Source organism: Phycodurus eques, chromosome 1 (assembly GCF_024500275.1).
Source record: "Phycodurus eques isolate BA_2022a chromosome 1, UOR_Pequ_1.1, whole genome shotgun sequence".
NCBI lineage: Eukaryota > Metazoa > Chordata > Actinopteri > Syngnathiformes > Syngnathidae > Phycodurus > Phycodurus eques.
The window spans coordinates 42,628,164-42,654,597 of NC_084525.1; the positions used below are offsets into that span (position 1 = coordinate 42,628,164).

At 40.6% G+C, this 26,434-nt stretch overlaps 1 protein-coding gene across 4 annotated transcripts; it reads right to left on the reverse strand.

The window, feature by feature from the left end:
* mkrn4 (makorin, ring finger protein, 4) lies at positions 1 to 26,391 on the reverse strand. Of its 4 annotated transcripts, none has more exons than XM_061693242.1 (8): positions 25,473 to 26,391; positions 23,852 to 23,980; positions 23,513 to 23,772; positions 14,124 to 14,188; positions 13,807 to 14,043; positions 4,792 to 4,899; positions 922 to 1,021; positions 1 to 848 (listed from the first exon to the last, which is right to left on the reverse strand). In XM_061693242.1, exons 2-8 carry the CDS (start codon positions 23,952 to 23,954, stop codon positions 675 to 677), a joined length of 1,047 nt encoding a protein of 348 aa, XP_061549226.1. In that variant the 5' UTR covers positions 23,955 to 23,980; positions 25,473 to 26,391; the 3' UTR covers positions 1 to 674. The 4 variants fall into 4 exon arrangements, with proteins under 4 accessions (XP_061549226.1, XP_061549217.1, XP_061549209.1 ...); XM_061693233.1 differs by having other exon boundaries at positions 13,807 to 14,048; XM_061693225.1 differs by lacking the exon at positions 25,473 to 26,391 and adding an exon at positions 25,359 to 25,458 and having other exon boundaries at positions 13,807 to 14,048.
* Positions 26,392 to 26,434: the final 43 nt, after the last annotated feature.

The window sequence follows — 26,434 nt, forward strand, 5'->3', positions numbered from 1 at the left end:
TGTGTAATAAGGTTTATTTTCAGTGTACGAATATAACTTGTTTTAAAAGAAATTAAAAAAAACAAAAACATTTCAATGGTTATGTCAAAAATAGGTTAGAGTATCATCAGGTTACATTGAGGCAGGACTATTCAGGATTGGACATCAACCGTAGGGGTACAGTACACCATCTTCAGACAATTTAAAAAGGACCATCTGCACAATACTTAAAACAATTCAGTAACACTCAGTTTTGAGCACTTAGAAATCTAATTAGAGGCATAGAGAAAAATGTACAATCTCTACTAGAGAGGCATAGAGAAAAACGTACAATGCGTCAATGTTTGAATCACTAAAGCTGCAGGAAGGAAAACAGCTGGAACATATGACCTTCGAATTTGTGGCTTGATTTATCCTGTTAAGACAGTTTACAGCTAGCACAGGGTAATTTGAGCTATGTGCACCATTTAATTCTAGCTGTCCACTACAACAGGTTAATTCAGTTTAATTTTTGTCTGGTTGAGGGATGGCAGGTCAGTCATATGACCTGCTAAAGGACGACAGAGCCTCACCTACTCTAAAAGTATTACTACTGATCGAAATGGGACAGTCGTGTCATAACACAGCCACATTGTTGTGGTGACAATTTTCTCCATTTCCACACGGAGAAAATTGCACTGGAGAGGAAAGGGGGATCAAAAACCATACTCCGCTAGGAAAAAAGGAATGTCAACGTTGTCACCGTCATCGTCGTCGTCATCATCATCGTCAGATCGAAGAAGAGTCATGGCGATGAAGAAATTCAGCAGACCATCGTAGTCTTCGTCATCGTCATAATCATCATCGTCGTCATCATCATCTGTATTACACTACCGGGTAAAAAGTCAAGTGAAGAGGAAGCTCAGGAGCAGACAGCTGACATCCTCTGCAAATCATACGTACCAGGAATGATCTGCGGCGTGCAGACCTGTCATGTCGGTAGAGGCACTCTGTCTCGAAGGGGCACGGTTTGTATCGTGCATAGTAACTGCAGCTTCGCTTACTATAGGTTGAAAACAAATTTCAGTTCATTAGCAATTCGCTCGCAACTAAGCAGGGTACATGGATACGATAATCTGGTCAAATTTGAGGTGTGGGAAAGGTCAGATCAGACAATTGAAAATGGTAAAGTTCAATATTTACAATGGCAAATCTTATACATGTGGTAATTACTGAGCTGAGCCTTGGACTGACGTGAAATAGAACTGGTTATGTTGAGTGTTTTGTATAACATGTCTGAAGCCATTTCCCCACATTTAAATTGACAAGGCGTTTCATTGCAATATAGTACGACCACCAGTCAAAAGCGCAATTTAATTTAATGTACTATGTGAAAATCTTTCAGACATCTTCAGTTTAAATACTTTTTTGAAGGTTTACAGTACTTAAAAGTTTAGTTTGACGGTCCTCTACCTGTCAGCCATTTTGGAACTGTCATTGTTGGATGCCTGTCAAAAACAGAGCTGTGATTGAAATTCTTGCTTTGGATGGGGAAACACCACTAAACATTTTCAAAAGGTGTCATCAATGGTGACGCTACGGTCTTCGATCAGTGCCTTGATCCTAGCACTATTCCGAAAACAACAACTGAAGATGGTCTGCTGCTTCGCTGATCCTTTACTTGTCACAGAGGTCCCTCAAAGCAGCCTCTTGTTCTCCGCCTTCGATCGAGGTCAACGCCTTTTGACTGTGCTGTAGCTTACTCCCCATACACATTTTGGAACCTTCTGAAAATGTTTAGTGGTGGTTCACCTTCCAAAGCAATAAATTCAATCCGCGCGCTCTGCTTCTGAAAGGCATCAAAGAATGACATAATTTCCAAATTGGATGATCTATACTATAGTGTTTAAAATGACACACTGTGAAGATTTGTAATGTAATTAGCAGGTTAAATTAAATTGGGCTGCGATTGGCTGGCAACCAGTTGAGGGTGTACCCTGCCTCCTGCCCGATGATAGCTGGGATAGGCTCCAGCACTCCCGCAACCCTTGTGAGGTTAAACGGCTCTGAAAATGGATGGATGGAAATTAAATTGGGCTCCTTACTCTTGGACTGCCCCTCGTATATAGCGAACAGTTAGCTTAGCTTCTTCCATTTATTCTTTGCATTTTCCAGCAGTCAGGATGCCTTGTGGCACCACGCTGCCTCTTACAGGTCAGTCTTAGTGCTCCAGAAATCTGGTTTGTGGAAGAAGCCTCCCAGTCGTGGGTGGAGTTATGGTTGTGTGTGTAGTTTGCTGTGTTCGCCATCTCCAGACCACCACAAGTGGGAAGTAGATTTTTCAGGTACCTACATTGAGTACTTATTCTTGTGGAAACTTTTACTTTTACTCTTTATGTTTTAAACACAAATATCTGTACTTTATACTTCTTACATTTTAAAAATGAGCTCGTTACTTTACAAACTTTCTCGCTGAAAAAAAAGCGGAAATCGGAAGGAAGGAAGCGAGTCGAGCGCATTGATCATAGATATTTTGAGCCATGTGCCTAAAGCAACGCTAAGCTAGTGTGAGCAAAGTGTTGGCAAAGTTCATGTTTGTTGACGACACGGTCGAAAACCACAATAACAAAGATGCCTGCACATTGTGCTGCGTACAGTTGAACACACATCGTACAATTACAACAAAGGAACTCCGAACAGGGAATAACATTTCATAGGTAAGAATGTTTTTTTGGCTTTTTTTTTTTTTTTTTTTTTCCAAAAGTGATGCAATGCTTTGGGTGAACCACAATTAAAAAATATATTTTCTTTAAATTAAAAAAAAAAAGGAGAAAAAAGCTAGCTTATTGAAGTCTAGCTCACTGGCATTGTAACCCTTAACATATATTTCCAACACATTGGCCCACTGCCAAAAAAACAGTAAAAATCCCAAACTGAAAATAGCCACAAATTGCTCAATTTAGACTTGTTTCAGTCAAAGCGAGAACAACTCTAGCTTTTATTTTATTTGTACTGTATATTACTTATTTTTAAGAGGACAGATAAATGCTCATCTTTTCATTTAAATGTACCTGTTCTTGTTTGTCTTGAGCATTGTTGCCCTCAGAGAACACATGCCAATCATCTGAGAGAAAAATCTCACTACATGCATTTTATTACTGGGGCTCAGAAAATGGATGGATGGATGTTTTTTTGGGGGGTTATTTTTACTTAAGTACATTTATAATTAAGTACATTTTACTTCAATACTTTTACCAGTTGTCTTTGGACAAGTATCGGTACTTTTAAGTTCCGAATACCAGTACTTTTTACTTGTTTGCAGTACACCACACATACTATATGAGCAGTAAGCACACACAATTTTTTTTAATCATGTGTGGGGGGTTTCACATTTTCAAAATTTGTTAAAGGTCCCCTACCATCAGCATAATGTTTTAGGGGTAGTGTGTTAATGTTTAGATTTAATACATTTGCACAACTGTCTGAAATTTGTTTTACTTTGTTTATGGGATATTTTATGTAGATTCTTTTTTTTAACGAAAACTATACACAAATCAGTTTTAGAATAAGTCTGCAAAGCATAGCAAAATGGAAAAAGCAAAGGGGTGTGAATACTTTCTGGTGGCACTGTATTTGCTACAGTACATTGGATAAGCCTAATTTGAATAAGAAAGTTATCCAAAGAGTATTTATTAAGTTCAAGTTTCTATTCACATTTATATAAGGCGTAAATGCGTAATATAACTCAAATACTGACTAAACAGTAAAATAAGGTTTAAAAAAAATGCCTAACTTGGTAGATGCTGGTAGCTCAGCTTGCACATGCAATGATGAGTTAGAAGTACAAGGAAAACTAGGACACATATCTCCAAGTATATAAACACACAGCTGAAGCAACTTGGAATTAAAATGGGTGACTCGACAACTTCCAAGGCATGGAAGCAGACCATGATTGTGCATTTAGAATATGAGCAGGCTCACGTCACTGTTTTCTTGTTGAGGCTTTTCATTCACCTCCTGTTTCTTGTTGTCTTGTAAACAAATGTGTTTTTAAGTATGACTCTCCTGAAGTGCATGTGGTTTTACTTCAAAGTGTATTTTACAGTCAATGTTCTTTCTTCCACATGGTTTTGTATGTTGCAAAATTGCAATTAAAGACGTAAGCGATTAAAAAATAAATAAATAAATAAAAATAATTTAAAAAATGGGGAAGGAGGAATTCAATCAGAGGAAAGCTCATTTACATGTTGCATATGAAGGCCAGGCAGAAAAGACCAACTAGAATAGCTGTAAAAAGGACATTTTGGGATTTCCAACCAAAATCATCACGCAAACCTAATAAAAGGTCATCAATGATTATCAAAATTAAATTGAAAAAGTGATAGTACCTTTAAAGATCGCTTTGAGTGAACCCTGCTTTTCAATCAATCAGAGGAAAGCTCATTTACATGTTGCATATGAAGGCCAGGCAGAAAAGACCAACTAGAATAGCTGTAAAAAGGACATTTTGGGATTTCCAACCAAAATCATCACGCAAACCTGATAAAAGGTCATCAATGATTATCAAAATTAAATTGAAAAAGTGATAGTACCTTTAAAGATCGCTTTGAGTGAACCCTGCTTTGGATATCAGTACTTCACAATCAGTATATTGGTTAAAAATCACATGTTAACTCAAAGTCAAATTTGCAAGTATAAATTTGACACATTGTCGTGGAGTGAAAAGCATGAATTGACTGTCCATGTCAATACGTTTCCAACATAGCTTTCAGCTTCAGATCAGGCTCTCAAATACAGTCTTTGATCAATCACCGCATGCATTCAAAAGCTTACCTGAATTTCTCTTTAAAGTCTGCTATTAGACTTTCCTTTGCTTGTCCTTCGACCCAGTATTGGTGGGGCACATAGAAGGCTGATCTCACCCTGCACTGTGGGCAGGTCCTGAAGCAAAGAACTCGTGATGTCATAAAAGGATTAAAAAAAATTCATGTGCATACAGTCCCTTGAAAAAGTAATGGCACCCTTCTTAAATTGTTATATTTTTGCACAGTTTACCCACTTTAATGTTTAAAATCAAGCAAATGCAAATAGACAAATATAACCTAAGTGAACTTAAAATTATGTTTTTAAATGATTTCATGTATTAAGGAAAAGAAAATATACAAAATGTGTGGAAAAAGTAATTACCCCCCTTGCTCAATCATAAATTAATTGCGGCTAAGCACAATTTTTGGTTAATTTTCATTGATTACACCAAGTCTGAGTACCTCCAGACCTGTTTAAATCCAGAAATCACAAACAATCTGTCCCAACAAACAAGTTAGAGAAAAGCTATAAAAAAGCTGAAACAAGATGACAGGATCTAAAGAAATTCCAGAACAGTCAAGAAAAAGTAATTGACATCTATCAGTCTGGAAAGGGTTACAAATGCCATTTCAAAAGCTTTACAATTCAGGCGAACCATAGAGAAGACATTATCCTCACATGGTGAAAACATGGAACAGTGGTGAATCTTCCCAGGAGTGAACGGCCACCAAAGATTACCCCAAGATATCAGCAATGACTCATCCAGCAGGCCAAAAAGGAACTCAGGACCACTTCTAAAGAACTATAGGTCTCCCTTGCCAAGGGTAATGTCAGTGTTCGAGGGAAAACCCACTGCTGACCAAAAAGAACATCAAGGCTCGTCTTTCATTTGCAAAAAAATAAAAAATAAATCAAAACAAAAAATCTGAATGATTCCTTATTCCTAGACTTTTGGGAGAATATTATATGGACTGACGAGCTGAAAATTGACCTTTTTGGAAGATATGAGTCTCATTACATCTGGCGAAAATATAGCACAGCATTTCAGAAAAAAAAGACATCAGGAGGCAAGATAGGAGGGGGTGAGCATGCTGTGACGAGAGATCGCGTGATTTCCGAAGACAAAAAAACATGGCGGCGCCCCTTGCATAGAGCGGGAAAAGCAGCTATTACAAGACAAAATACCTCTTTCCACAAGTCTTTTTCCTTTTTCAGCAGCGGATGGTCGCTTCGTTCTTTTCCCTTTCCCTTTCCCTTTGCCAGCAGCGGTAACTCGTAGAGAGCCACTTGCGATCGGCGCAGCTACGTCAACGCCAACTCGTCTGTTATGGAGGATCTGAGGCCTCGCGTCGAGCTGCCGCTTAAGAGAAAAAAAAGCTGATTCTTCCACTTCAAGAGGATTTACTTGATTCGACAGAGTGTCCTCCTGTCAATCGACAAGAAATTGTCAATTACACTTGACTTGCTTTGCCAAGAGATCATCAAACTCAAAGAGCTTGGAGTTCACACAACAACAGCTCTAGGAGCCAAGATTAGATAATACTTTGATCAAACATGATGTCAACATCAGTGGAACTACAAACTCTGAGACTGGAATATAAACTCATGAAAGAAACTACACTGAACATTCAATCAGGAAGCATGAGTGACATTTTCTCAGGCATTCCAGAAAATGCTCCAGAAGACTCCGAGGTACAGTTTAAAAAGTTCATTATGTCCAGTCGACAAGATTACCTTTCAACGTGTTCACTGCTTGGGAGGCCCCTGTCCAGGTAACCGACCACATCCCATTATTGTTTTAAGTTTTAACACTTTCAGCAAAAATTGTTTGTAAAACCAAAAAGGTAGGGAGCTGAAAGGGTCTTCGTTTGAAATGAACGATCAGTTTCCCAAGAAAATCAATGAGGCATAAAATCGTGTAAAAAATAAATAAATGCTCTTTTCACACTTCTTAAACTTGTCAGCCAATTCTATAATTATCATGGGAGGTGATTTTAACCTTGCGCTAAATCCCCTAATACAACCCCAATTCCAATGAACATTGGATGTTGTGTTCAACATAATTGGGTATAAAAGGAGCTTCCCTGAATTGCTCAGTCATTCACAAGCAAAGATGGGGTGAGGTTCACCTCTTTGTGAACAAGTGCGTGAGAAAATAGTCAAACAGTTTAAGGAGAATGTTCCTCAACGTACAATTGCAAGGAATTTAGGGATTTCATCATCTACAGTCCATAACATCATCAAAAGGTTCAGAGAATCTGGAGAAATAACTGCATATAAGCTGCAAGGCATAAAACCAACATTGAATGCCCATGACATTTGATCCCTCAGGCGGCACTGCATCAAAGAAACAACATCAATGTGTAAAGGATATCACATGGGCTCAGGTACACTTCAGAAAACCAATGTCATTAAATACAGTTCGAAGCTACATCCGTAAGTGCAACTTGAAACTCTCCTATGCAAAGCAAAAGCCATTTATCAACAACACCCAGAAACACCGCCGGCTTCTCTGGGCCCGAGCTCATAAGATTGACTGATGGAAAAGTGGAAAAGCGTTCTGTGGTCTGCCGAGTCCACATTTCAAATTGTTTTTGGAAATTGTGGATGTCGTGTCCTCCGGGCCAAAGAGGAAAAGAACCATCCGGTCTGTGATGGACGCAAAGCTCAAAAGCCAGCATTCTGTGATGGTATGGGGCTATGTTAGTGCCAATGGAATGGGTAACTTACACATTTGTGAAGGCACCATTAATGTTGAAAGGTACATACAGATTTTGGAGATATGCTGCAATCAAAGCAACGTCTTTTTCCATGGACGCCCCTGCTTATTTCAGCAAGACAATGCCAAACGATATTCTGCACGTTACAACAGAGTGGCTTCGTAGTAAAAGAGCCCGTGTACTAGACTGGCCTGCCTGCAGTCCAGTCCTGCCTCCCATTGAAAATGTGTGCTGCATTATGAAGCATAAAATACGACAACTGAGACACCGGACTGTTGAAAGGCTGAAGCTGTACATCAAGCAAGAATCGGAAATAATTCCACCAACAAAGCTTCAACAATTAGTGTCCTCAGTTCCCAAACACTTATTGAATGCTGTTAAAAGAAAAGGTGATTTAACACAGTGGTATACATGACCCTATCCCAGCTTTTTTGGAACATGTTGCAGCCATAAAATTGTAAATTAATGATTTGCTCAAAACAAAGTTTATCAGTTTGAACATTAAATATCTTGTCTTTTTAGTGTATTCAATTAAATATAGGTTGAACATGATTTTCGAATGATTGTATTCTGTTTTAACACAATGTCCCAACTTCATTGGAATTGGGGTTGTTGATCACACTATATGGACAACTTTGGTCTTGTTGACATATGGAGGCTGAAAAACCATACAAAAAGAGAATGCACATTTTTCTCGTCGGTTCACTGATCTTTGTCAAGAATGGATTTTTTTCTTTCAAACAATTCAGCAGCTCAAAGAATTACCCCTAAAATACATCCAATTATCATCAGTGACCATGCACCAATTTCTCTCAATCTAAAAGCTGAATCAGATTTGGAACCCTCACCAACATGGCGCTTCAACACGTCCCTATTGAAGGACCTGGATTTTAATTCTTTCGTGAGGAAGGAATGGGATGAGTTTTTGAAATTCGACGACTCCCCAACCATACACCCATCTCTGCTGTGGGAAATCGGGAAAGCTGCATTGAGGTTGAAATCATATACTCTTCGTATCAGAAAAAACAAGAACAAAAATTGGAAAACGGAATTGCCGAAAAAAAATTAAACACCGCACAGAAGAATATGCAATTAATCAGACAGAAACCAACTTCAAAAGGCAAAACATCAATTAGCCGTTGTCAAAAATAAATTCTTTTCTACAACAGTTAGGATACACCAACTTTGAGAATAATAATAAATCAGGAAAATTCTTTGCGTACCAACTTCAGCGAAATAAAGTAATTACGCCCATTCAAGATTCAAACGGCAACTGTAGACAGTAACTGCTAGAAATAAATGAAATATTTTACAATTATGATAGCAGCTTATACGCATCTTCAAACAACCCAGACAAAAAAGAAATTGAAACTTTAAGGATCTAAACATTCCTCAATTAAATACAGCCTTGATGTTCCTTTAACCATCACAGAATTACATAACACGTAAATTTTTATTATTATTTTTTTTTAAATTAGATTAAATTTTTTTTAAATGCAATCGGGACGAGCGCCTGGCCCGAACGGAATGCCCGTTGAATTCAAACATTTCTGGCCAATACTCGCGCCTCTATTTTTCAGAACAGTCAATGAGATAAACAATAATTAAAATAATAAACAAACAAATTAGTAGCCATATGAACACAGCTTCAATTAAATTATTACTCGTCAGGTAAAGACCCCACTCTCCCAGCTAATTATCGGCCCTTATCACTGATTAATGCAGATAAAGATAATCTCGAAAGCCCTCACAGCGAGATTTGAAAAGGGACTCCCGTCGATAATCCACTATGACCAGACCCAGACAGGCTTCATTAAAGGTAGAAGTTCCACAAATAATGTCAGACGTATGTTAAAATTTAATAAGCATGTCACAGCGTAACAATCCAAACGCAATCATCATGTCTCTTGACGCAGAGAAAGCTTTCGATAGTCAACTGGGCTTTCTTCTTTGCAGTACTTTGCAAATTTGGCTTTAGAGACTCATTTATACATTGGATAGCAACATTATACAATTCTGCGAAAGTGACAGTTACCACAAATGGGATTACTTCAAAGTTTTACTTTACAAAGAGGAACCAGACAAGGATGTCCACTCTCACCAATGCTAATTTGCAATATCCATCAAACCTCTTGCTGCCGCTATACATCAGAATGCTAATATTAAAAAGGTATCTGCTCACTAGTGACAGAACACAAAATCAATCTGTATGCTGATGATATTCTTATTTATTTACGGGAACCCAAGCATTCTCTTCAATCTCAAAACATTTTCACAAATATCATATTACCATATCAACTGGACAAAATCAACAATACTCCCAATAACGGCAAACTCATGGACTACTGCAGATCAAATCCCAGATTACCCTATTCCGATAGGAAACATTAAGTATTTAGGTATTAATATTTTGCCAAAACTCCGAGTTAACCAATCTAAATTACACATAACTTCTGGAAAACAGGTCAGCTGACTCAAGATGGAATAACTTGCCTTTATCACTACTGGGAAAAATAGCCACAATAAAAATGAAAACATTAGCTCAAATAAATTATTTTCAATGATTCCATTTAAAACCACATTTAAAGGGATTCAAACCTTAGATTATGCTGTAATATTTTTTTATTTAAAAAAATAAGAAAAATAGAATTAGTCTATCCACTTCAGAAAAGTAAACAGGAGGGATGCCTAAATGTTCCCAACTTTAAACACTATTATTTAGCTAACCAATTACAATAATTACCTCATCAAATGGTGGCACCACAATGAGGAGTATGATTAACAAATAGACTGCAACACCATCAAACTCCCAAAACTCCCATTTATTATTATATTTATTATTAAACGCCCTAAATGCGTCAAGAACCCAATAATCACATCCACTTTAACGGTTTAGTGGCAAAGTTTAGAATCTACAGGATCTCAATTAGCTCCCAGTATACTCCCCCCAATCTGTCATAATCCAGATTTTGAAATTAATAATGTACCCCTTCATTTTAGTACATGGGAACAACATGGAATTGATCACCAACAACAACTATTTAGCAAATGTTTTTAGGACACGTGATGAAATGAAGAATTACAAATAACAGTCATCAATGCACTTACACCAATCACAAAATGGGAAGAAGACCTTTCCATGTCCGCTGACTGTAGCTACTGGATACACATGTAACAAACATTTGTCGAAATTTAGAATGACAAAAAACACAAATTTACAGCTTTTACAATATAAAGTGCTCCATAGAACACACTTTACTCAGTACACAATGCATAAAATGGCTTCTCTCCATCTAATATATGCACGCAATGCACCAAAAATACCCCAGACACCCATTTTCATGCTATATGGGAATGCACACCAATTCAATGCTTTTGGTCTTCGGTTACACGCAACTCTTATATTTTGAATTTCAGGATTCCACTTTCCCCAAGATTGTGCATACTTGGCGATTTAAGCATAATCGACCGCCGTAATATTCACAATCATTACTCGTCGCGTTAGCTACCGCTAAGAAAACAATTCTATTAAACTGGAAAAACAAACAAGCTATTAACATAAATCAGTGGCTAAATCTCATCATAAGAATATATTGCGTTACAAAAAATATGAGCAGAACAAAAAAAATTACATGCATACGTAGATAGCTGGTCACCCTTCCTCAACATGCTAAATCTAGACTCTTGATTCTATAGTTGTGTGCCAAAGTAAACTTTCGACTTGTGTATTCTCTGTTGTCGAGGTTGTTGTTTTACTATTATTTTAGCATGCATGCATGCATGCTACCGTAAAGAAAAATAAATAAAGAAAAATCAATTTTAATTATTTCTTTTTCTTCCCCCCCCCCCCCGATTTTGTGAGGTGAAAATCGATTTGCATGGTGCAGGTGAAGATCGGTGCAGGTGAAGATCGATTTGCATGGTGAGGACACTTGCATGGAGTGGGGATCTTCTCCTCCATGAGTTTGCGGGAGGTCTACCTCCCACACTCTGGGGCAGGTAGTGGGTGTTGGCTGGAATGTGGGGGGTGGGTTGGGTCCCGGGGTCAGTGCTGTGGGGCTGGATGGTGCAGCCCTCTTCGTAGGTGGTTGTCCTGCCTGATGGGCCTGACCTGCAGGAGCCATGCCTCTATCACTCACTTAGCACACACTCATGCCACTCACTGTATATATTTTTCTCACTAGTCACATAAATATCCATGGGTTCAGCATGTCTGTGCTGTCCGGGCACCCTGCCCCTCCGTTCCCCTGGATTTTAATGCAACACACACACTCATCCCCATGTTTTAATGCACCACAGACACCCATCTCTGGGGGACGGGTGGGGGAATGGGGGGTGGCCGGGGGGTGTCGGGGCGCGTGGGGCGGCAATGGTCCCTGTGGCCTCTACCGGCTGGCCAGTTGTCGGGGCACTTCGGTGGGGCTGGCGGACCGCCCTGGGTCCCTCGGTGTGGGACGTGTCCTGTCCACCAGGCTGCTCTTGGGTGGACCCCTGGGCCCGATCCCGCCCCTCGATTGATTGAGTGGGGTCTGCAGCTTCCGCGGTGCAGGCACAGCAATTACAGGACACTTCTGTCAGTCTTTGGGCATGCAAAACAGTGTCAATGCAGTGATGTTTGACTTTCTAGAACTTTCCCTCCATCTCCCGACTGCATCTCTGGAGCTTAGCCACAGTGAGCTTTGGGTTCTTCTTTACCTCTCTCACCAAGGCTCTTCTCCCCTGATTGCTCAGTTTGGCTGGACGGCCAGCTCTAGGAAGGGTTCTGATCGTCCCAAACGTCTTCCATTTCAGGATAATGGAGGCCACTGTGCTCTTAGCAACCATAAGTGCAGCAGCATAAATTTTTTTGTAACCTTGGCCAGATCTGTGCTTTGCCACAATTCTGTCTCTGAGCTCTGAAATGTAAGGTCTTATATAGACAGGTGTGTGGCTTTCCTAAGCAAGTCCAATCAGTATAATCCAACACAGTTGGAGTCCCAATAAACGTGCAGAACCATCAAGGATGATCATAAGAAATGAAGAGCACCCTAGTTAAATACGAGTGTCACAGTAAAGGGTCTGAATATTTACGGCTGTGTGATATTTCAGTTCAGTTTATAAAGCTGCAAAAATTTCAACAATTGTTTTTTTCTGTCAATACGAGGTGCTGTGTGTACATTGAGGAGGGCGGGGGATAAGGGAACTTCAATTATTTTCTCAACTGGCTGCAATATGCATCCATTCATTTTCTACCGCTTATCCGAGGTCAGGTCGCGGGGGTAGTAGCTTTAGCAGGGACGCCCAACTTCCCTCTCCCCAGCCACTTCATCCAGCTCTTCCGGGGGGATCCTGAGGCGTTCCCAGGGTAACAGTGACAATTTTAAGGGGGTCAGAATACTTTCGGTACCCACTGTAAATTCACTTGGGTTATATTTGTCTGATATTTACATTTGTTTGATGATCTTAAAGTGGGGAAACTCCCGTATTTTCACGACTATAAAACGCACTTAAAAGTCTTTAATTATCTCCAAAATGGACCTTATGTGTGCACAGAGTTCCAAAATCTGTAAATGTTGTTGTGTGACTTTGATGAGCGCTCCGCTTGACTGACTGGGACCATTTCCTGCCGACACGCTGCTTATATAGAGTAAAGGCGGATGTGACTGACGACAGCATGCGGACATTAAAGTGGGAAGGGTGCCGTTATGTGCATTGTGCAAAACAACATCGGTTTGGCTAAGGACCCCCAAAAATGGCACCTACAAAGAGACACGCTTACGAAGCACAGTTTAAACTCAAAGCTATCAGTTACGCGGGGGAACATGGGAATTGAGCAGTCGCGAGAGAATTCAAGATGAACGAATCTATGCTTCGCAAGTGGAGGAAGCAGGAAAACACCGAGAGGGAACCCGGCATGTTTGGAGAACTTCCGCAGTTGTTCATTTCGGATACAGAAGATGAAGACTTTGATGGATTTGTGGATGAGGATTGATCAAAAAATAACGTGAGTACATTGTTAAAGACTTCAATAAAGTACAACCGAACTCACAGTTTACATTCTTAAATACTTCAATAAAGTACAACCGAACTCAGTTTTGCTCCCACTGCTGTTTTAAAAACAAAAGCTAGCTTTTTAAAAACATACGCTAGCTTTTAGCATGCTTGCATGCTACCGTGTTTCACCATGCCTGCGCCAAAAAATATGGTGCATGTGTTAAATACAGAAATAGACCTCGTAACTGAAACTGCACCTTTTAATACGGTGCGCCTTATGGTTGCGAAAATATAAACGAAACTGAGAAGGGGCCAATACTTTTTCATGACACTGTAAATGAAAACCTACTTGACAACATCAGGCCCGAGGTCTCTGGTTTTTCTCCAGGTCATGATGCACTGCAGGCAGAAGGCATGACTGCAGTTGGGCAAGATTCCAAACACCCGTTTACTGCGGTCCATCTTCTCATACACCTTGTCCATGCATATGCCACAGGTGACATCTCGACTCTGGAGGTATGCCTCCGAAGTCCTGTCGGTGCATGGGGCTGCAGCTGCACCCGCGGCTTGCGCGCTACCTGGAAGGCTTTCCTGTCCAAAAACCGCTGAAATTAGCTTGAGTTTATTAGGTTAAACTGAATGCAAAAATTAGGTTCAAATACAAACCTCTTTTCCACGTAGACTTGCACAACACTGTTCTGAGCTCTTGGCAGACATTCGGGAAGGAGCATCTGCAAACAAGATGTACACTGAAAGTCTGCACAGAAATTGTGCTTTTTTGTTTCTGCTAATGATCCATACCACTAAATTCTTTTCTGATATACTGAAAATACAGTCACTCAAATGACTATCAAAAGTATCAATTAATTTTGCAAATCGATGCTCTAGTATCTACAATTGAGTTGTCACAGCACACTCATTTCATGGTCCTCCAGTGGCCTAGCCAGTCTCCAGATCTCAACCCCATTGAAAATCTTTGGTTAAGAGTTGAAAGTCTGGGTTGCCCAGCGACAGCCCCAAAACATCACTGCTCTATTAGAAATCTGCATGGAGGAATGGACTAAAATACCAGTAACAGTGTGTGAACACTTACAGAAAACGTTTGGCCTCGGTCATTGCCAACAAAGGGTATATAACAAGGTATTAAGATGAACTTTTGTTATTGACTAAATACTTATTTTCCACCACAATTTGCTTATAAATTCTTTAAAAAGCAGACTGTGATTTTCTGGATTTTTTTCCCCCTCATTTGGTCTCGTAGTTGATGTATACCTATGATAAAAATTACAGTCCTCTCTCATCTTTTTAAGTGGGAGAACTTGCACAATTGGTGGCTGACTAAATACTTTTTTGACCCACTGTACTAAAATGAACTGAAGGTGCTGTCAGCCACGAGTGATTCGGTCATTGAACTTCTTCATTCGCGATCCGCTAAGGACCGACGTACGAGTACGTATGCAGTGAACTGTTCTGCCATGAGTGACTCACGCGGAAGTTCACTGCGAAATAGTAAGATGAGTGATTCGTTCGCACAAGGAACAACATACTACGCAGAAAACGTACTCATGACTGATTTTAACTGTTCGTCCTGATGTCCTCACTGGCATAGCATTAACTGGCATTCCTATCTTCAACCTAATGGCTGTTGACTCAGTCAAGCACATGAAAAGAAACACACACACGGGGTGTGGTTCGGACGGTGTCTCAATCTTAGACTACACAGAGTCATGAGAGGGCATGAGACTGACGAGAGATTCGCCAGTGCAAGGCAAGCTAAAGCGGCAGCAGCAGGGAGATTCAGGGAGAGATTTGAATGGATTCATAAGAAATTTAAAATAACATTTTTATACAGGGCTCTACACTAACTTTTGCACTGGTCACACTGGTGCAACCAACATTTTTAGTTGGTCGCACCAGCACATGATTTGGTGACACCCTATTTTGGGGAGGTGCGGCATGACCATGCATGGTGTGTATATAAAACAAAAAACATTGGAGAAATTGTATTTGAAATCATGGCTAAACAACAATAAATCATTAAAAAGGTTTACCTGATAAACACTAGTCATGCATGATGAAAATAGTCTGGAATGCTAATCACCGGCCAAAACTCCATGCCAATTACAAAACATGTTTTATTTTAACATTTGTCTATGAACTGTAGTTTAAATAACCCATTTACATAAAATGCATAGAATTATGTACATTGTATATGAAATTCATTTTAAATAACAGCAGTAGCATTATTAGGATTTCCCTATGGTGCATACAGCATAAAAATGTTTTCATATGAAAAACGCTGTAATTGTTTTGTTAAACAATACAACAGGCACTGCACAGCTACGTGATTTTCGGACTCTAGCCCCAGGCTGCATGCTAAAAAAAATGTAAGTGTTGGTTCAAACTTTTAAAAGAATAACGATTTCCACAGATATTTTCAATGTATTTCGATTCTGCTAGGGTTGAGGTATGTGCCACAAGACTTATTTAGCCAAGTAGAGATAAATGTACAAATAGTTAAAATTGCTACTGAATTTGAAGTTGAGCAAACACCTAGTTTTACAGCGTGGGGAATGGGAAGTGGTGCGGTGACTGTGTGTAGTTTCCACTGAGTCTCAGAATATATAAAACTCGAAACACGCAAGGCCAGAGTTGTGTGCTCCCAGCGCTTCTTGGCCTTACAAACGTACAACAAAACATGCAACTGTACAGGTAGTGTTTTACGTGAGAAGCAGATAGCATGAGTTCCATGTCAGGATTGTAAGATTGGTCTGCCTTGCCGAGTTGGATGTCTGGCTTCAGGAAGAAGGGGTGATTAAAGAGTGGAGGGGACGGATCAATGTCATTATGAATCTGAGTGGGTACCACTGCTATCGCCGCCCTTGTCAGCGGCAGCTCCTCGCCCGACGATGAAAGGGACCTCCGCGGGCTCGATTTTCTCCAGCTCCACCATGTGAGGCTCGCTCTCGTTGAAACAAGGGGTCTGAACATGCGCATGCGCACATTTGCTGTTCATAATAAATGAGACGGCGCTCTACAGAAAGGACAGCGCGCAGGTGGAGGAGATTGACTAATGCAGTGTAAAAGACGGCGACTTTCAACCACCGTCTTTTTATATTGTAAGACTGCGTGTTAAGGGAGCATTAAGACAAGCACTCACAAAAGTGCAACCATATAAAATCTTTACTCTCACACACTGAAAAAAAGGGTCACATATGCAACCATTTTGGTTGCAATCTGAAGCCCTGATACATTTACACATCCATATTGTCGTCTCAGTCTACCACAATTAGTATTGTTTAGCGTTATCACTGTAATAATGATTTGAAATGGAACTATACTTTATCAAAACTCATTTGTCCAGTGTTGTTTTCTTGTTTGCATTTTCAGTGCAACAAAACTCTTAACAACCTGTCATTTACACATACACTGGTGATTTGACAGACATGCGTGTTCAAGGTCGAGCAGGTCTACATCATATTATATTAATTGTATACTCGCGGGTAAGGCGCCCGCATGAACAGTTCACATGAAATAATATTTTACACGTCAAACAGTTCAAGGTTTTATTGCAATGCTTCAGGATAGACAATATTTTTTGTCATCTTATTCTCTGCCAGTACACAAATCATTACATCTGCCAACCCTTGAGCAACCAACATAAAACTGACCATGAGGAAAAACAGAGAATGCAAAACCAATCCAGCAATTTTCAGAGACTGACCTTGTGACTAGTTGATACTCATTGCAAAACAAATTGCTATTGGAAACTGAAGCCTTCTGAATTGAACTGGTAAGGGATTATAAAATGGTATTCGGTACAGAAATGCTGTCTCACCTTTAGAAGGACCTGTGATTATAATAGCTTCTGGCATGTTAAGGCAACATTTGCTTTACAACCATGGGCGTCCCGTTCCACAGTCTTGGAGGATCTAAGTTTCTTAAAAGAATGATAGGGGCTCCCAGTTTCACTTCTAATGCATGAAGAGGAAGTCCATATGGAGTAAAAGAGTTTAAAAACTCAGTTGGATATTTTCAAGCAAGATCCTCATTGTCCACTGTGTCAATAGATTTATAGGTTTTTCCTTTCTCCTGGAATTCAACTCAGCATAAGTAATTTTTTCTCACATACTCATTAGTTGGGGCAAGGATAGCTCTCACATAACCATTCTACATCAGTGTAATGAGCTTCAACATTTGGATACACAAATTGTTCAAGGTCGTCAGTGATATCAACCACTGTTCCACATTGCTCACGAATAGAAATGATGCAAGAAGGGTCAGAAGGAACTGATCCATTTCCAATTTGAAGCAGACTTTCACCAAAGGTACCAGCATTTTGGTCTCCTCTGAGATAAACGCTCATATTTGGTTTCAATGACAACTTTTTCACACAGTTCCAAAAATATGATTTTACACAGGGACTCAGTTCATCCGCTGGTGTACCTCTTAACAACTGGAAGTGTCTGTTGTAACTCTCCTGCCATGACCAGCACAATGTCACCAAAAACATCAGTTTTACAAAGATCTCAATATGGCGTCAAGGGCCTGAAAAGCAAGCTTATGGACCATTGTGCACTCATCCCAAACAATCCGTTTAGCCCGCTGGAGAACCTGAGCTAATCCTGAGCCTCCCTTTACATCACATACTGGAGGACTCCATCTCGGTAAGATTAGGTGGTAGCTTAAAGGTGGAATGTGCTGTCCTTCCTCCAAGTAATGTTGCAGCAATTCCAGAAGTTGATCTTATTTTAGAAGAGAATAAGGTTAATAATTTTTCCCCGTTTTCCCTCAAGAAATATAACAGCACCATGTCCTTCATGTACACATTCCATGATCTCATTGAAGAAATTGGCTTGATCTGGAACCAACTTATCAAGATTCTCATCAACAGTTTTTGCAAATGTTCCACATTGTAGTTAGTCTCTCTCATTATATCCTTATTTTTCCTCTCCATGCTTTGTGTTGAAGGCACTAGTAATTCATAGTATGAGAGGTCCCTATCACTTGGTACACTAATCTATATACGCGCAAAGTTTGTGTGTCCGTTTTCAAAGACCTTTCTAGAGCAAAAACGTTTTTGCACGTTCCGGCACCCTTTTTGCAATAAGCCTCTACTTATAGTACATGTTTCTGCATGTTTTTACATGTCCTTGGTCACATCTAATAGTAAGAATTACCTATCATGATATGTATTATTAGTTTGGCATTTAAAGAGGGCATCAAATCCACAAGGAGGCTTATTGCAAAACGTGCAAGAAAACGTTCTATGAAAACGGTCACACAAAGTTTGAGCTTTAAGTATATAGATAATTGCGTATAAATAGGGAATTGACTCACTACAGTGGGATTTTTTTTCCGGCAAATGAGCAATGAGCAGCCAGGATCAGGCAGCACCGCGCAGGTGGGGGAGGTACTGAAGGGAACTGAATGTACTACTGAACTGAATGTACTGAAGTGAACAAAATTAAATGTCAGCCACAACTGATTAATTCGTTTAACTTCTTTGTTTGCGATACGCCGAGGATAAACTTATTCATACATATGCATTGAACTGTTCTGCCATGAGTGACTCATGCGGAAGTTCGGAGAACTAGTAGGATGATTGATTCATTCGTGCAAGAACGACGTACTACGCAGTGAACGTGCTCACGACTGATTTTAACCGTTCGTCCTCACGGGGATAACGTTCACTAGCATCCATTTTGGCAAACTAACGGCTAATGTTGAGTCTCGGTCAAGCACATGAAAACAAGCACTTATTTAAAATACATTTAAATTAAAAAAATATATATGTACACATACACCTAATACCTATGTCTTATGTGATTATTAAAGATTTTCATTTAATAATAAAATTATAATAATAAAGATGCTTTACACTAATCGGATAACAACAGTAAGGTGGGTGCGAAGCAAGCACGGGTGCTGGTGTCAAGGACGCTGTCCACCGCAGTGGGATGCAGACAAGTCTCACTGGCCGGTGGGAGCCTGGATGGATGTTGAGGAGACGCGGAAGGATATGCGCGGCAGGTGAGCTTGCTGCACAGATGTTCACCAGTCACGACCGAAGCCGGGTGTTACTGGCATGTTCCACCAGGAGGAGACCCCAGGGGAGACCCAGAACATTTGCTGGAGAGACTATGTCTCCCGGCTGCCCTGGGAACACATCGTGATCCCCCCGGAAGAGCTGGATGAAGTGTCTGGGGAGAGGGAAGTATGGGCGTCCCTGCTAAAGCTACTGCCCCCGCGACCCGACCTCGGATAAGAGGAAGAAAATGGATGGATGGAATAATTTTTTAATTTTTTTTAATTTTATAAATATGTCTTCAACTGCCAAACTAAACTTTAAAAATAATCAGAAAATAAAATTAAAATAACTGGAAATTGGAAAAAAAAAAAAAAAAAAAACATTCATGGCTAAAAACGTGCTGATGCATTTAGCCATGACAGTATTGTGTATTATTGTTATTTAAAAAAAATCCTCATTATTCTGGCATATAGCAAATGGAAATAATTTTGGTAAATCTAACTGACCAAAAAACAAGAAAAGTTCAGTCTGATTTGATGTCAGAGTCAGGAAAAAGTGTATTTTTATACAGTCAATGACTATCTGCTGTTCCTGTTGTGTGCACCTTGGCCTGTTCAGGGCAGTGTGATGCGAGTGTGATGCATTTTCTTTAAGCTAAAAAAAGAGAAGAAGAAAGTCGCGATATAACATTAATAAACTAGTTTTTCACAGATCAAAAGGAATGTCTACCCATGTGTATTATTATTACCTATATTACCTAACCCGGATGCGTGTCCGTTTATCCAGTCAGGCGATGCTGGCCGTATTTACACTTTACATCGCCACAACATCCTGTCTTGGATGGGATGTTTCGGTGAAAAAAGAATTTCAGACATACACTGAAAATGCAGTTTTGGGGCATTTCCAGAAGGCAAAAATTTTCAGTGACTTAGAAATTTGTAGTGTCTCAATGTAAGTGGTTGCCCGACGCAGCGGCGTAGTGGCCATGGGCCACCGCTAATGTTGGACCCTGGTTACATGTCCACCATTAATGTAAGACAGCCTCCACTCAGCGTCCCACTTTTCATACTGCCACGGGACTCATACTGTAAATCCACAAATAAAGTTATTTATTTTCCATCCATCCATCTTCTTTACCGCTTATCCTCACTAGGATCGCGGGCTGCTGGAGCCTATCCCAGCTATCTTCGGGTGCGAGGCGGGGTACACCCTGAACCGGTCGCTAGCCAATCGCAGGGCACAGAGACAAACAACCATTCGCACTCACATTCCCACCTACAGGCAATTTAGAGTCTTCAATCAACCTACCACGTGTTTTTGGGATGTGGGAGGAAACCGGAGTGCCCGGAGAAAACCCATCCAGGCACGGGGAGAACATGCAAACTCCACACAGGTGGGGCCGGAATTTGAACCCCGGGTCCCAAGAACTGTGAGACAGATGTTCTAACCAGTCGTCCACTGTTCCAGCTTATTTATTTTTATTTTATCTATTCAATTATTTTGAAAAGCTTCCAATAAAAATATTTAGTTATAATTTTATGTACAGTACTGTATGTTTTTAAAACAACTACATTGTTACAAAAAAATCAAGTTCTATTTGTTTGCTAATCACAGTTTTTTGCCCTTATTCCAAACCCCTCATGTATGCTGATATTAGTTAGAGTTGAGATTAATATAAGTTATGATCCTGTTACGTTAATTTACGTACTGCATTTATGAAAAGTACAAAAATACAGAACACGCATGGCTTTGCTATGCTTTGCTTTTATCTGAACATGATCATCATCCATTATCCATCCATCCATCCATTTTCTGTACCGCTTATCCTCACTAGGGTCGCAGGCGTGCTGGAGCCTATCCAAACTATCTTCGGGTTAGAGGCGGGGTACACCCTGAACTGGTCGCCAGCCAATCGCAGGCCACATATAACCAAACAACCATTCACACTCACATTCACACCTAAGGGCAAATTAGAGTCTTCAATCAACCTACGACGCATGTTTTTAGGATATGGGAAGAAACCGGAGTACCAAGAGAAAAGCCACGCAGACACGGGGAGAATATGCAAACTCCACACGGGTCCTGAGAACTGTGAGGCAGATGTGCTAACCAGCCGTCCACCCTGTGGCCCATATTTCCATTAAGTCTTTTAAAATTAAATAAAATAAATGACCTGTTTAGTCAGCCACTGCTTGCTGCAGACAAACTTCATATTCACAGTAAAATATTTTGTAGATGTAACTTGAGTCACTGCCAATCTTTATGATATACAAAGATAGGGTATTCCAATTATATGACACTACATCAAGCATGGTCCAGTGCTATCAATGGAAAAGTTTTAGAGTACAGCCCTGTGTCTGAGTTTACATTTTGTATGAATTTGTTTGTATTTATTTATTTATTTATCCAAGCGATTGTATTTTTTTACTGAAATATTTTTATTTATTTTAAGGTGTGCGTTCAACTTTAACCCCGCACCACCTCTCAAAATCTCAGGCCAGCCACCGAATACCCACCAGAAATAGATTCCGGTCATGTGGGAAACAAGTTGTACAATTTACCCCAAAGTTCAACCAGTATTCATTCGGACATCACATTACACCGACAGAACACCACACTAGATAGACCTCATAACAGTATTTTTTTTTGCTGACAGGATAGTGGCAAGGGAAGCATTGTGAAGTGGACTCAACGTTCTAAGTGTACTTGTGACGTCCAAGTACCACTGTCTAATATTAGCGAGTGTTTATGTGCCACGATAGTTTGAGCACCTTCACTGCTTGTATTTTGGTAGGTTGCTACTTCCTGCTTTTGTTCCACAACTGTCTGATTGTTAGAGCTCCCAATATGACTCAAGTAGCTTTTTGTGAACAAAGGACTGATGGAATCTTCTGTGACTCGAGTCCTGCATTTCAGTCTGTCCGTTTGTGACATGGCGGCCAACTGGTTAGGACAACGCACATCTGCCTCACAGTTCTAAGGACCCGGGATCAAATCCGGCCAAGCCTGTGTGGAGTTTGCATGTTCTCCCCGTGCCTGGGTGGGTTTTCTCCGGCCACTCCGGTTTCCTCCCACATCCCAAAAACGTGGTAGGTTGATTGAAGACTCTAAATTGCCTGTAGGTGGGAATGTGAGTGCGAATGGTTGTTTGGTTATATGTGCCCTGCGATTGGCTGGCGACCGATTCAGGGTGTACCGCGCCTTCCGCTTGAAGATATCTGGGATAGGCTCCAGCAGCCCGCGACCCTAGTGAGGATAAGCGGTAAAGAAAATGGATGGCTGGATTGAAAAATAACAGGAGCGGCTGCAGCAGCTCCTTGCAAGTGGTCTCATTTTGCATGTGTGTTTTTGACTGTTTCATCCAATAAACAGCTGAAAGTGCCTTAGCGACTTTGGCTCTCCTTTCATGTATGAGAGGCCATTACAGTGCCTTAACTGTGACCCGTGCCAGCTACTCCAGTTCACTCCCACATCCCAAAAACACGCACGGTAGTTTAAATGATGACACTAAATTGTCCGTTGGTATGAATATGAGTGTGAATGGTTGTCTGTTTACATGTGCCTTGCGATTGGCTAGCAACCAGTTCAGGGTGAACCCCGTCTCCTGACCACAGTTAGCTGGGATAGGCTCCAGCATACCCGCGAACCTAGTGAGGATAAGCGGTGTAGAAAATGGAAGGATGGATGTTTGTGATGTTTGACAAGTTAGCTTCTCAGGTTAGCCAGCTGCCATATGCATGTCACTCATTTATCATACAAGTGTTGCATCATTTTTAACTGATAAACATTCAACTTGTTAACTTTTACTTGTACTTCTATGACATTATTCAAATGTTACTTAAATCAGTCAAAAAAGGTTTTACGATTCTGACAGTTTGGACTCTGCGATGAATTATTCAAGGTGAAATGTTCTTTTTAAAGTCAACCAAAGGGAAGTTGGACTAGCATTATATAAGTATTGAAAATGGCTCTCAAAACATTTAAAAGCTATACAGCGCACGAGCAATCATGAATTGGCACACACCTTGTAATCGCTTCTCAGCATTCTGGTTCCCAGCATCTGTGACGTTTGAAGAGTTTTCCACAGACCTCGATGTCCTGCGTTGCCGCCTTGGCAACACATCAGCCTGTGCAAGAGCAGAAGTCTCTGAACCTCTTCGGTCAGCTGGACCTCGGGCCGCAGTGGAGGTGGAGGACGAAAATGTGGAGGATGAGACCGTTGGTACAGACAGTCTTCGGCCTGCAACATCTGCACCACCTTCAGGTTGGGGGACATGGATGTACCTGGAGGGGAAGCACAATTCCGACTCAGCACTTTACATGTTTAGGACATGACTGACCAACAAAACGCATCATGTAATACCTGCAGTGTTCACCATACCAGCATGCACCTTTCTGGAAGTAGCGACAAATTTGGGATGGTTGTGTGGCGGGCAATTCGTGTCGATAATGGCATCTCGAGCCATATCTGCATGAGCCGTTCAAGAAGTGCCTGCAAGAAAGAAAAAGTGCTTGGTTATACATGCAGGACTTTTCGCAGAAATTAGTGCATCATGAGTTTGTTTTCATTGTTTAGCGAGTCAATTAACATCCCATACTTTAAAATGAATACAATTCAACAAAATAAGACAGACTTGTTAACTGACTGACCAGAGGGGGGTAGGGGACTGAGGTGTGCTGTTGTCGGGTCTATTCACCCCAAACCCATACATTTAATCAAGGGACATTTGAGGCGCTTCGCTTAAAAAATAAATAAATAAATAAATAAAAACATTCTAAACGATATAAGAGAGATTATTCCTAAATGCCGCTACACCATGAGCAAAGCAAATCCATTTATATAGCGCATTTCATATGTAAGCTAAGTCAAAGTGCTTTACATGATTAAAAGCATGGACGCAAACTTCAAAAGCCATCATCTGTGATGGTATGGGGCTGTGTTAGTGCCAATGGCATGGGTAACTTACACATCTGTGAAGGCACCATTAATGCTGAAAGGTACAGAGAAACATGCGCTGCCATTCAAGCAACATCGTTTTCATTGCCGCCCCTGCTTATTTCAGCAAGACAATGCCAAACCACATTCTGCACGTTACAACAGCGTGGCTTCGTAGTAAAAGAGTGCAGGTAATAGACTTGCCTGCCTGCAGTTCAGACCCGTCTCCTATTGAAAGTGTGTGGCGTATTATGAAGCGTAAAATACGACAACGGAGACCCCGGACTGTTGAACAGCTGAAGCTGTACATCAAGCAAGAATGGGAAAGAAGTCCACCTACAAAGCTTCAACAATTAGTGTCCTCAGTTCCCAAACGTTTTTTGAATGTTGTTGAAAAAAAAAGGTGATGCAACACAGTGGTAAACATGACCCTGTCCCAGCTTTTTTGGAACGTGTTGCAGCCAACGTGTTAATGATTATTTGCTACTAACAAAGTTGATCAGTTTGAACATTAAATATCTTGTCTTTGTAGTGCATTCACTTAAATGTAGGTCAAACATGATTTGCAAATCATTGTATTGTTTTTATTTGTTTAACACAACGTCCCAACTTCATTTGAATTGTACATACACCCTAATCGAATAAAATAAGAACAGTTACAAAAACATAAAAACAAAACAAAAATAAGAACGGTAACAAAAACAACTAGCTCCTAGCACCTAAAAGTTACTACTCCTGGCCAACAGTTGGCTTTGCTTGGGGCCCCAAACATGAAGCGAGTACATGTTAATAAGACCACAGTAACTAAACACGACCTTTTAGAACAATTTGCGACAAAGCAAACGTTGTCGTTCTACAGTCAAATGAAAATATCAACGTCTATCCCGACTTTGAATAGCACGCCATGTTGACAAACCTTAAAGTCGTAACTTACTTTTTGACTTCCGCCTTGCGTACCGCCTGCGACGAAACATGTCCTTTAAAGGACATTTGTATTGGTGTTTTTCGACTCTTAAACGTTAACTATACCGCTATCATTGGCACTTACCAACAGATATTGCCATTACGAGTTGAAAGCGACCGTTCCATGTCCGCGGCCACCCGACGTGCCTCCGCGTGTGTGCTGCTGCCTCTGCTGCTATGCAAAACCGGCCAGCGTTCCACCTCTGACTATCTTAATAGCCGACAGCCGGGTACTCTTCGCCAATTAACGGAACGACGAGCCACAGGGACGTGACGTCAACGTTTGATCGTCACCGTTCTCGATCTTAATTGTACACTGTGTATTACTACCTTTTATCTTTAAAAAAAGTCATCATCAGTCACCAGGGGCGGAGCACCTGATTCTGAGCCTCCATACAGCACCTTCACGGAGGGCCCCCCTCCAAAAATATGTGTTGGCCGGGGTAGAGGGTGCGGACGAATCTTTCCTTTTGTCTCGTGATTTTTAATCCCAAAAATATTTGTCGACGGGGCCGATGCGGATTGGGCCTTTGGGCCCCAAAGGTTGTACCCTCCCAATTCCGACACCACTATCAGTCATCAATAGTAATAATAATGCATGAGGGGGGGGAAACAGTTCTAGAAGTTTATGAACGAGATGTAATTTCTCTGGTTACATGTTACGATCATTTCAAGTCATTGGGTGAACATATTTGGCACATTTTAGACAGGTAGAGGTAGATCACAATAACTTCCGGTGAACTTTTTTTCTGGCTTTTCAATCACACCTTGCTCACTTGTTTGAGCACTATTGAAATATCTTGTACTCAGAAAAGAATTAAGGCAAATAAGACAAGTGCTGCGACGAGACAGCGGAATATTGTCATACAATAGAGGTAGAACAGATGAGGGCTGAAAGAAAGAAAACAAGAAAATTGCCAAAAAGGCTTAAAAAAAGACCAAATTGTACAAGATGAAAGTTTGTGGAATAGGCCTGCTGCACTGGTTTCATATCATTATGTGAATGTCACTGCGTGAAAGGTAAAGTTATACAGTACAAATTGATGG